The sequence below is a fragment of the Nyctereutes procyonoides genome, unplaced genomic scaffold, assembly GCF_905146905.1.
Source record: "Nyctereutes procyonoides isolate TBG_1078 unplaced genomic scaffold, NYPRO_anot_genome, whole genome shotgun sequence".
Taxonomy (NCBI): domain Eukaryota; kingdom Metazoa; phylum Chordata; class Mammalia; order Carnivora; family Canidae; genus Nyctereutes; species Nyctereutes procyonoides.
Genome location: NW_026575034.1, coordinates 12,820,131 through 12,833,050, shown reverse-complemented (window position 1 = coordinate 12,833,050; position 12,920 = coordinate 12,820,131). Strand labels below are relative to the sequence as shown.

The following is a 12,920-nucleotide window of genomic DNA, read 5'->3' as shown; positions in this document are numbered from 1 at the left end:
TGGGACGAGCTTCGACGCGGGAGTTCAGGCACCCAGAGAGCGAGAGGAGCTCTGGCTCCTCACCGTAGGGGATGCCAAAGTCCCCGCGTGGCCCCCGCTCTCGGGACGGCGTCGAGAGCTCTCCGCCCCTCCCTGCCCTCGCGCTCTCCCAGCAATGACCTCATTGCAAAAGGCAGCCGGAGCGGATGGTTCCCCTCCCTGGAGAACCAGTGCCGGGAGTGCTAGCAATGACGCAATTGGAGCTGGGTCGGTCCTGGCCACTTTGGATTGGCCGCGCCGGCTCGTGGGGACCCCCCTCCCGCTATCGCCGGAATAAGAGCCCGGAGCTCCGCGGGGAAGACGCCCGCAGCAGGCGTCGTGTCCACCCGGGCTGACGGCCGCTGGCGCTCTCCAGAAACTCCCGTCTCAGGTGAGGAACTTCCCGCTCTGCGCCCCCTGATAACTCGCCTCTGGGTTAGGTCACCCACTCCGCCCGGCCGGCTGCCTTTCCTTTGCGTCCGAGGCCCTTCCTTGGCGGCCCAAGTCTGGGCAGGTGCTCCAGGTGCTCCGTGCGGCTCAGGGCGCGGAGGGCGCTCGGGACGGCCCGAGCGCCGTCTTCTACTCAGTGCAGGTGGAACCCCGAGTATCCCAGGGCTCCCGCAGGGCGCAGGAAGCTCCGCGGGCGGAGGTAGGCAGGCCGCGCCCGGTGTCGGTGCCCCCGGGCGTGGCGTGCAGGATGCAGCCTCACTCTGGTCTGGGGGTCCTGTGCCATCTGCGTCCTGAGGGATCCCATCGAGTCTCCCGATTGGGGAGCCTCGGGCCTTCCTAGGAGGCGCCGCCAGCCCGCCAGCGACCCTGGGACACCCCGGGGTGGGGTCCTGGGGGCGGTGCAGCCGGCCGAGCAGGACCAGGCCCACCTCTGGATGCCGGAGATCAGCAGCTGCGGCTAACCTGCGCTCCAGCATCGGCGGGCTGGGCACGCAGAGCCCAGAGGCCCCAGTAGCGGGCACGTCAACGTTTCCCCCAAACCCACGTATTGAGAGATCAGGGCTCCTTTCCAAGGCAGCCTTCCCCTTCCCACTTTCCTCTCCCACCTGTTAGTGGGAAGTCCCGCCGAGGGGAAGGAAAGTGGTGCAGATCTCCGACAGGCGCGGTGGGAGAACAGACGTATAAGGGGGTGGGTCCCGGCGTGGTCTCTGCGTTAGGCAAGAGGTGTGCGTTCGTGTGCCTGCACTCGGCTTCCCCCCGACTTAACACAGAGCTCCGCTGCACCCCAGGACTCTTGCTTCGGCTCTACCAAGCCCTTCACTGCACGATATCTTTTGAGATTCACAGCAGCCTCCCTGGCAGATGAATGGAGGCTTGGGGAGGTCGGGTAACCTGCCCGAGGCCACAGGGCCACTGTGGATAGGCAGGATAGGAGCCTAGGTCTGGGGGCTCCAGGCCTTGCTCGGTCTCCGTGCAGCGGTAATGTCATTCTCTCCTTACAGAGAGGCATCATGGGCTTGTGGAAGTCCTCCCCCTTCCTGGCTTTCATCATCTTGGTCCTGTGCCAGGCGGGCGTCCTCCAGGCGGCACCATTCAGGTGAGACAGCCTGAAGCCCCAGAGCATTCCCCTTCTACTGGCCCTGGGCCCAGGCCCGTCTGCGCCGCTGAAGTCCCGGCAGACAGGCTGCTGGTGAATTAAGACCCTTGGGTGGACGTTGAATTCAGCCCTGCGGACTGGGAGTGGAGGTGGGGGACGCATCCTCAGGGAAAGTCACTGGGGCCAGGAAGCCTTGCTACTTATTCTGGGGAGGAGGCAGGCTGGGGCTCAGAGCCTCCATGGGGTTTGCTTCCCCTCCCCAGGTCCGCTCTGGAGGGCCTCCCAGACCCCACTGCACTCAGTGAGAAGGAAGGGCGCCTCCTGCTGGCTGCCCTGGTGAAGGCCTACGTGCAGAGGAAGAACGAACTGGAGCAGGAGCAGGAGCAGGAGACTGAGGGCTCCAGGTAAGGCCCCCAACTCTACTCCGCAGGGTCCAGAAGGAGGTATCCCAGAGAGGTAGGAAATACAACATCTGGCCAGGAGTGCAGCAGGCTGTGGTGGTTCACCAGGCTCTGGGGCCCAGCCATTCTCAGGCTCCATGGAAGACGGAGGTCCAGGTGTAGCTGAAGAGACCGTGGTCAGACGCATTAAAAAGATCCACTCCTGGAAGTTGTTAGGAAATAGAATGGGAGGTATAGAGTCCCGCACTCAGGGAATGGGTCTGGCCCTACTGAGGAGAAGTTCCAGCATTGGCTGACTTGGGGCTGGTAAGTGTAAAGCCAAGAGACACACTCGGTGTATCTCAGAGTGTTTTAGAAATGTAACCTGTGTGTGTTGTTCTTTCACACCCACAAGGAGTCTTCATTGCACATGTGCAAGGTGAAGCCAAAGGCCGTGCAGAGGGTGGGGTTAGGTAGAGCAGTGTCTGAGGTAGGTCTGGGGTCTTTAGACCTGGAGGATCTGTGGAGATGCGCATGCTGTCCCAGGGCCAGACCCTTGCCCAGCCTCACCTCCAGGGTCCCTGGAGCTTGAGGCACAGCCCTGGCACTGGCCCTGACACTGCCCTGGCCTGGCCCTGGCACTGCCGGGCCAGAGGCGTGTGATGCACACGTAGCTACCCCGAGAATCTCACTGCAGAGCATGAGTGGCATGTGGAACGCTAGAAAAGGCCGCCCCTCCCCGACCACAGCCCTTCCCCACACTGCCCTGGCTCATGGAGGATGTGTGAGCTGCGCTCCTGCCTGCCCCTCCTGCCTCTGCTCACAGGGCCCCTCCCCTGGTCTACCTCGCTGCACGACTGCCCTCAGGGGCAGACCCGGGGCATGGTATTGTCTGGCATGTATTTTCCCTGCAGCCTGGACAGCTCCAGAGCTAAGCGGTGCAGTAATCTGAGTACCTGTGTGCTGGGCACATACTCGAAGGACCTGAACAACTTTCATACATTCTCTGGCATCGGCTTCGGGGCTGAAACACCTGGCAAGAAAAGGGACATAGCCAGCAGCTTGGAGAGGGGCCGCTAACCTCGCTTTGGGGTGCCCCAGGATGCCAACTGATCTCCTTCCACTCCTTCCTGATTTCCCTTCTTGCTCCCATTGATGAATTTAACGCATGCAGATTTCACTTGGATTGCTCTTCCAGCTGGCATTGGTAGCTTTGCTTGCGAGAGAGAATATTGGGGATCTCAGGATGGAAGGGAAGTGAGCGGCACTCATAGACCAGGCTAGAGGTAAGAGTGAGGGAAGCCTCTTGAGATTCCAGAGGATTTCGAGGTAGAGTCCTCCAATTTCTGCTTCATTCCTCATGCTTCATCACCGATGAATAAATCTATTTTCTAAAAGGATTTGCCCTGTGGTGGTCGTTACTCTGGTCCCCGTCCAAGGCTTGAGAGTGCCTAGAACCCATGTTTAAAAGTAGCTTTAGCCTCAGGGTAGCCGGATACGGGCGTTGGTGAGTGGTCCCTGTGAAGCAGCTCCACCATCCAGGACAGGTGTGCTGAGGAGCAGGTAACACTTCTGGGGGAGGATGCTGCATCCCTGCTCTCTGAGCCTCTCCAGGTAAGACTTCAGGGAATTTTCACTGTCCCATGGAAAGTGGTTTGTTGGTGTCTGTGGCTGCTGTACGGCTTCTGTATGCTCCCTGCATGTCTTGGGGTAGGGCTGGGCCTTTGGTGACCACTTCTTATGGTTCTAAAAGGACTGTATGTAAGTGATAGCAAGTGCAGGTGTCACCACGTGAGTACTGGAGTCTTTAGCTTAGCACTGGGTTGTTTCTTTTTCTTATTTTAAAGCTTTTATTTAAATTCCAGTTAGTTGACGTACAGTGTAACGTTAGTCTCATGTGTACAGTACAGTGATTCAACGCTTCCGTACAATTGGCACTGGGTTTCTTTTGCGAAGAAAGGTCTTTGGGCAGGGCTCCTAGCAAAAGCTGCCAGGCCATTTCTCCTAACAGCTTCGATAATTGCACTTAGGAGAAACACTTATTCTTAAGTGATATGTCGAAGAGCTGAAATTCTTTTTACGAAGGCCTCATGGGGCGGGTGCCTGCCCCTAGCCTCTCACTGACAGGCCTTGTCTTCTTCCTCCATCCTACAAATCAGCATCACTGCCCAGAAGAGATCCTGCAACACTGCCACCTGTGTGACCCATCGGCTGGCAGGCTTGCTGAGCAGATCTGGGGGTGTGGTGAAGAACAACTTCGTGCCCACCAACGTGGGTTCCGAAGCCTTTGGCCGGCGCCGCAGAGACCTTCGTGCCTGAGCAGTGACATGACTCCGGAAAGTAGGTGACTGTCCTTACACTGTCAGATGGGAGGGGAAAGAATTTGGAGGTTAGGATCCACATTTGGAAACCCATTGGACCTGGTAGGGTCTTCAGATCCCTTCTTTCCCATTACATCCTTCCTTCTGAGTAGTGAGTTTCTTCTATAAGTCAGCCTGAAATCAGAGCACTAGGATAGGCTGCAGACAGGCAGTGTCATCTTTCTGAGAAGAGAAATGAAAAAAAAATATGCTTGCTGATTGATAATTGCTTTTTTCTCATCATTTGCCTTAAAGCTTATTTACATCTCAGACCCACAATTTGTATATGCTGTGAAAGAAGCACCCCTGTAGATTTGTGTTCTTTTTAGTAATAATTGTGATTATTTCCTTCTTGTCTTTCTTATTCTATTTTTCTTTCTTCTCCTTCTCCACTTCCTCCTCCTTCTTCCTCTTCTTTTTTATTTTATTTTATTTTTTCCCATCTCAGGTAACCATGAAGCTGAACTCACCACTTCTATTAATTTCTGTTGACAACACTTGGTGAGAAGGCCCCATGGAAGATATACATGTTTGCATCCCAATAGATACTGAAAAAAAAGCAGCTTTGTCATTTGGAAGGAATGAAACTGAATGCAAAATAAGCTAATCCCATACATGTTATGTATTCTTTTTATATTTGATTCTGTGTGCGGTCAGTGTGATGGCATCTATTATTGGCTTATCTGGTAGCAAACTGGTTCTTTGAGAGTTATCCTATTGATCATGGCAGCTCTGCTCAACCTTAGGAGGGACAATAAATCATTGTCTTTGTGGCCTCTGGGAATACATGGTAATGGTAATGCTTTGCCTGGTTGTCTAAGAACATAATTGTATAATTTAAGGAAATATCAATATTGTACCATTTGTGAACTTCATCAAGATTAAAAACATATTTTGGATATACGTGTTTTGAGACCCTGGTGGTTCATTTCGTTTCCCTGTGTAGTAAAAATCACAGTAATAGTTGACATTTTTTGAGAACTTCCTCAAAATGGTCCAGATGATGTTCTAAGACAGTGCTTTATATCTATTAATTCACTTAGTCTGTGTGACAACTCTGTGAAGGAGATCCCATTACTATTTCCACTTCGTTTCTGAGGAAACAGGCCTGAAGAAGTCAAGTCCAAGGTCACATAGATGGATAGTGACAGATTCAGGTGGTGGTTTCCAGAGCCTACAGGTGAAACCACTGCACTATATGCTTCTCAACAGTGGTTTCAGATGTGTTCCAGAGACCCGTGAGCCATTCTTTGACCTAACTGCCTCACGTGGTGGACCCTCAGACTTTAAAGACAAATGGAAAATGTTAAAACATTCAAACAACCTGGGCTTTATGTAGTAAAATGGATCCTTTCTGCCCCATTACTTGGTGCTAGAGATTGAAAGTTTGTGTCCCCATCCTCCCCCCAAAACTGTATATCGAAACCTAACCCCCAGAGGGATAGTCTTGGGAGGTGGGGCATTGGGGAGATGATTAGGTTATAAGGATCGTCCCTTTGTGAAGGGGATCAGTGATCTCATAAATGATGGTGGAGAGAATTCCCTTGATCCTTTTGCCATGCGAGGTCACAGCCAGAAGACTGCTCTGAGTGAGGAAAGGGGCCCCCACCAGACACAGAATCTGTGGGTGCCTTGATCTTGGATTTCATGGCCTCCTGAACCGAGAAATAAACATTTGTTTATTTGGTATATATATATAAACATTTGTTGTTTATAAGCCACCCAGTCTGCGGCATTTTGTTATAGCAGTTCCAATAGACTAAAACACTTGGCTTCAACGATGATTCTTTCATAGTCATAGTCAATGTTGTTTCACCTATGCCCCATCTATTACACCCCCCACATGTATTATGACATCAATGTATCCATAAGTACTTCCCCATATATGGGAAGGACTTTTTAAACATAAGCACAGTCCCATTTAACAACTAAAAGTAATTTCTTAATTCCTATATCTCATATCCTGTCATGGTTAAATTCCTCCATTATTTTAATAAATTATATATAAATATATAAAGTATGCATATTATATTAATAATATAAATATATGTTATCTATTTTTATATATTATATGGATAATAATATAAATATATATAATACAAACTATATATATATATATATATATATATATATATATAGATATATATATATATAAAACCTGAGCTCAAGTTAGGTCTTCACATTACTGCTAGTTTATAATGTTTTTTGTTTCACTAGTTTATATGTTCTTAAGGCCCTTCCAATATGGAGCTTGCCACTCCATTGTTCTTTTTTCCCTGTCTCAATTTATTCGTTGGAGAAACTAAGTTATTTATCCAAAGGAGCTTTCCACACTTTGAACTTTGATGACTACGTTTCTGTGGTGAGGTTTAACATGCTCCTTTATCTGCTTTATTTCTTATGAATCAGTGAGTGAGAAGAAACAGAAGTTGGAGGCCAGGTCAGAGAAGTAATGAGGAGGGCAGATCACATAGGATCTTGTAGAGCATAGGAAGGACGTTGGCTTCCTATCAGCTTCTGGTCAGTAAAACAGAAGCCACATCAGTCACATTCAACAGAAAGAATAATTTAAGAATTTGACGAAGCAGGTCATAGAGTTCTGAAAGGACGAAAAAGAACTAGAGTTTGTGCGTTGATAGGAAGTGAAGGAAGCAGCTGCCTTCCTCAGGGTGGGGCAGGGGGGCACAAAGAGAAAGGTGGGGCGCTGAGCATCTAGTACCTTGGGGCAGGATACTCAGGTTCCTGAGAAGGGAGGCGGGCTCATGCGGGATATTTTTCTTTCTTTTTTTTTAATAATAAATTTATTTTTTATTGGTGTTCAATTTGCCAACATACAGAATAACACCCAGTGCTCATCCCGTCAAGTGCCCCCCTCAGTGCCTGTCACCCATTCACCCCCACCCCCCTCTCTCCTCCCCTTCCACCACCCCTAGTTCATTTCCCAGAGTTAGGAGTCTTTATGTTCTGTCTCCCTTTCTGATATTTCCTACCAATTTCTTCTCCCTTCCCTTCTATTCCCTTTCACTATTATTCATATTCCCCAAATGAATGAGAACATACACTGTTTGTCCTTCTCCGATTGACTCATTTCACTCAGCATAATACCCTCCAGTTCCATCCACGTTGAAGCAAACGGTGGGTATTTGTCATTTCTAATGGCTGAGTAATATTCCATTGTATACATACGGGATCTTTGAAGGGGTGTGGCAAAGCTACTAAGGAGTGTGGGAAAACAAAACAAGACTGGAAACAACTTCCCTGCCTGAGTAAAGAGACTCTGTGGGCGATGCTGACAGACAGAAATCAAAATAGGAAGGAGCAAGTTTCTTTTTCTTCATGCCCTCTTGTCTCCTTTGAGGGTCCCCAACTGGCACAGTGAAATCCACCTGATGAAGGAACCTGCGGCTCACAGAGGCCCAGCTCCAGTAGCTCTGTTTAACCATATTGCTTTATTTTTTAAATTTAAATTCAATTTGTCAACATATCCTACATCATTAGTTTCAGATGTAGTTTTCAATAATTCATCAGTTGCACATAACACCTAGGGCTCATCACATCACGTGCCCTCCGTAATGCCGGTCAGCTAGTTATCCCATCCCTCCCACCCACCTCCCCGTCAGCAATCTTCAGTTTGTTGTCCAGAGTTAAGAGTCTCTCATGGTTTGTCTTCCTCTCTGATTTTTTTTCCCATTCAGTTTCCTTATTTTATTTATTTTTATAAATTTATTTTTTATTGGTGTTCAATTTGCCAACATAAAGAATAACACCCAGTGCTCATCCCATCAAGTGCTCACCTCAGTGCCCGTCACCCAGTCACCCCCACCCCCCATCCACCTCCCCTTCCACCACCCCTAGTTTGTTTCCCAGAGTTAGGAGACTTTCATGTTCTGTCTCCCTTTCTGATATTTCCCACTCATTTTTTTCTCCTTTCCCCTTTATTCTCTTTCACTATTTTTTATACTCCCTAAATGAATGAGACCATATAATGTTTGTCCTTCTCCAATTGACTTATTTCACTCAGCATATTTTAAATTGACATGGAGAAAGATCGATTCTCTTTGGTGTGTAGTTCCATGAATTTTGACAAATACGTTGAGTTGCGTAATCACCACCACAATAAAGATACAAAACAGTTTCATTGCTCCTCAAAAGTCTCCCATGCTTCTCCTTTCCAGTCGCTCCCTCAACCCCTGCTAACAACTGTTATGTCTCTGTCCATATAGTGTATAAATATAAAAATATATTATCTTTTAAAATTGAGATATAGTTGACACATAACATTGTATGAGTTTTATGTATAGAACATAATGATTTGATCTTTGTAGACAATGTGAAATGATCACCACAATTAGTTAACATCCGTCACCACACATAATTATATTTTTTTGGGATGAGAACTTTTAAGATCTACTCTCTTAGCAACTTTCAAATTTACAGTAAAGTATTGTTAACCGTAGTCCCCATGCTGTACATTACATCCTATAACTTGAAGTTTGTAGCTTTTGACCCCCTTTACCAATTTTGGTAGGGCTATCCCCTGCCTCTGGCAACCACAAATCTATTTTGTTTCTTTGAGTTTGATTTTGGTTTTTGATTTTGTTCTCAAATCCACATATAAGTGAGACCATCCAGTAGTTGTCTTTCTCTGTCTGACTTATTTCATTTGGCATAATGACCTCAAGGTCTACCCATGTTATAAGAAGTGGAAGGATTTCCTTCTTTTTTATGGTGAATAATATTCCATTAAACCTATATGTTTATCTCCCTGTATATATAAATGACATATACATATCACATTGTCTTTATCCTTCACCTGTAGATGGATATTTATTTCATTTCTATGTAAGTACTGCTACAGTGAACATGGGGGTGCAGATACGCTTTTGTGATGATGGTTTTGTTTCCTTCAGATAAATACTCAGAAGTGGAATTGCTAGATCATATGGTAGCTCTATTTTTAATATTTTGAGGAACCTCCATTTCCATTGTGGCTGTGCCAATTTACATTTCCACCAACAGTCCACAAGGGTTCCCTTTCTCCATATTATTGCCAACATTTGCTATTTTGTATCTTTTTGATAATACCCATTCTAAGAGTTGTGATGTAATATCTCATTGTGGTTGTGATTTGTATTTTGTTGGTGATTGACGATGTTGGGCACCTTTTCATGTTCCTGTTGGCCATTTGTATGTCTTCTTTGGAAAATGTCTATTCGGATCCTCTGCCTTCTATAAATGAAATCATTATGCAGCTTTGAGTCTTTTACTTAGCATAATGCATTTGTGATTTATCCATGTTGTTGCATGTATGAATAATTTGTTTCCTTTTATTGCAGGGCAGTATTATATTGTAGGCATGTACTGTAGTTGGATAATCCATTTATCTGTTGAAAGATACTTGGGTTGTTTCCAGTTTTTGGCATTTAAGAATTTAGCTCCTATAAATGTCTGTGTATAGATTTTTGAGTGAAAAAGAAGTGTGATGGGCTGAATGAGGGACCCCCAAAATATATATCCTTGCTCTGATCCCTGGAACACGTGAATATTACTTTATTTGGGAAAAGGGTCTTTGGTGATGTAATTAAATTAAGGATCTTAAAATGAGATCATCTTGGATTATCTAAGTAGATCTTAAATCCAATGATATGTTTTGATAAGAGATGAACAGAGAAGATATACACAGAGGAGGTAATATGAAGACAGAGGCAGAGAGTCACAAGCTGAGGAAGCCAAGTTAGCCAGCAACCATTAGAAGGTACAAGAGGCAGGGAGTGGATTTTCCCTAGGGTCTCTGTGGAGAGTAGAGCCCTGTTGTCACCTAGGTTTTGTATTTCTGGCCTCTTGAATGGGAGATTAAGTTTCTGCTGTTTTAAGCCATCAAGTTTATGGTAATTTGTTATGATAACCCTAGGAAACTAATATAATAATTTTTTATTCTTTTAGGTTCCAAGGAATGGGATTGGTGTTATTGGGCAAGTATATTTATTTGTTTTTCTTAGAAAGTCTTTTATTTTTATAGTTACCTTCTAATCTCTGTCCATATACATTTACATTCTTGATCATTGTTACCAAATAATCTGTGCATAATATCATGTATTCTACTTGTTATTACAGATGCTATAAAAACATAATTATATTGCTTTATTAAGTAAAGTAAGAAAAATGAATTATAGAAACTGAAAAATCAAGACCTGGTAAAAGATTTCAGTAAGCTTAATTCAACCACCATGTTTTTTTTTATTGTTTTGCTTTTATATGTATATTTTACATAGTTCCATACTGTATATATTGTGCCGCATTTGTTTAAATAAAGACTTGATATGTTTAGAGCAGTTTTAGGTTTACAAACAACATTGAGAGGAAGGGACAGAGATTTCTGATATACGCCCTAAACACACATATCCCAAGCATGCAAAGCTTCTCCTGTTATCAACATTACTCATCACAACAACTCTCTTTTTTTCTTTAAATATAAATATATATGTCTTTTTCTTTTTTTGCCAAGGCTGAACTTACATTGACACATCATAATCACCCCAAATCCATAGTTTACCTCAGGGTTCATTCTGGTGTTGCACATTTATGGGTTTGGAGAAGACTGTAATGACATATATCCATCATTATAATCATGTAGAGTATTTTATTGCCCTAAAGATCTTCCATGCTCTGTCTGTTCATCATTCCCCTAGCAACCACCAATCTTTTTATTGTTTATATGGTTTCACCTTTTCCAGAATGTCATATAGTTGGAATTGTTCAATATGCAGCATTTTCAAATTGGCTACTTTCACTTACTTAGTAATATGCACTTAACATTCCACTAGGTCTTGTCACGGCTTGGTAGCTCATTTGTTTTGTTTTTAAAATTTTTTTGTTTAAATTCAATTTAATTAACATATAGTGTATTATTTGTTTCACAGGTAGAATTTAGTGATTTATCAGTTGCATATAATACCAAGTGCTCATTACATCAAATGCCCTCCCTAATGCCCATCCCGTAGTTACCCCAGCCCCTACCCACCTCCCCTCCAGCAACCCTCAGTTTGGTTCCTATAGTTAAGAATCTCTTAATGGTTTGTCTCCCTCACTGTTTTTACCATATTTTTTTTCCTTATCCTGTGTTCATCTATTTTGTTTCTTAAATTCCACATATGAGTGAAATCATATGGTATTTGTCTTTCTTTGACTGACTTATTTCATTTAGCATAATACCCTCTAATTCTTTCCATGCCATTGCAAATGGCAAGATTTCATTCTTTCTGATGGCTGAGTTATCTTCCATTGTGTAGTGGGTGGGATATCTATATCTATCTATCTATCTATCTATCTATCATCTATCTCACCTCTTCTTTATCCATTCATCTGTTGATAGATATCTGGGATCTTTCCATATTTTGGCCATAGTGGACATTACTGCTATAAATATTGGGGTGTATGTGCCCATTCAAATCACTATGTTCGTATCCTTGGGATAAATAACTAATAGTACAATTGCTGAGTCCGAGCTCTATTTTAAACTTTTTAAAGGAAACCTCCATACTGTTTTCCAGAGTGGCTGCACAGGTTTGCATTTCCACCAACAGCGTAAGAGGGTGCCCCCTTTTTCTGCATCCTTGCCAACATCTATTGTCTCCCGAGTTGTTTATTTTAGTCATTCTGACTGGTATGAGGTGGTATCTCATTGTGGTTTTGATTTCCCTGATGTTGAGTGTTGTTGAGTTACTCATTTGTTTTTAACATTGAAAAATATTCCATTTGACAGTTTATTCATTCACTCATTCTTTAAGATAGTTTTTATTTTTCTGCTAATCACAGCTATCTTTTTATTGATTTTAAGAGTGTTTGCTAATATCTCACAGAACATGCTGTTGCAAGGGTTGGGTTTGTGGAACTTCAAACCAAACCCTTGGACAAAGTATCAAGAGACAAGAGAGGAAGAGGAAAAAGAACCCCTGCCCCCACAATATTTGGAACTCAAAGATCTCCTTTTACGGTGCCTTTTATCAAAGATACAGCTTTTAGCTGCCTGCACTGTCACCATCACTGTGGCAGTGCAGCTCTGACATTGGGGCTGGTGTTGGGACAGGGCCAGGAGCAAAAAAGAAAAAAAAAAGTAATGGAGATTCTAGATTGAAGAGGCTCCTATTCTTGTTCCTCTGGCCAGAAAGGGGAATTTTCTCAGGGTTTTGTTGTCTGTGCCCATTGCACAGTTCCATGATGGAGACAACCCTTGGGCTAAATTTAAAAGAGAAAAAAGAAAATAAAAAGAAAACTTACTAGCATTTTTGTCATTCTTTTTTCCTCCCTAGTGTACCTGCCATTGATTGTTTTGAAGAGTTCTGAGGTAGATTCTTTTTATATTCTGTCTGGAGGTTTAACTGGTAATCCGTGTGAGACACAGGTTGTTGTGGTTTACTGCATCTTGGTCTGCACATTTATTGACTATACTGCAATCAAGATAGAAGATAACAATAGTAATAATTTTTTAATACTTGTAAATTATGTAAGATTTTAAAACAAGTCAGAAATCAATGAAGAAATCGTAATGCAAAATTTAAAATATCTAGAATTGAATGATAATACCTCATAATTTGGGGATGCTGTGAAATTGAAAAC

The 12,920-nt window shown here is 44.3% G+C and overlaps 1 protein-coding gene across 1 annotated transcript; it reads left to right on the top strand.

Moving 5' to 3' along the window:
- The first annotated feature begins 377 nt into the window (after positions 1 to 377).
- LOC129505094 (calcitonin gene-related peptide 1) lies at positions 378 to 4,263 on the top strand. The gene is made up of 4 exons (XM_055318034.1): positions 378 to 409; positions 1,470 to 1,564; positions 1,828 to 1,968; positions 4,104 to 4,263. The coding sequence occupies exons 2-4, from the start codon at positions 1,479 to 1,481 to the stop codon at positions 4,261 to 4,263; spliced, it is 387 nt and encodes a 128-aa protein (XP_055174009.1). The 5' UTR covers positions 378 to 409; positions 1,470 to 1,478.
- Positions 4,264 to 12,920: the final 8,657 nt, after the last annotated feature.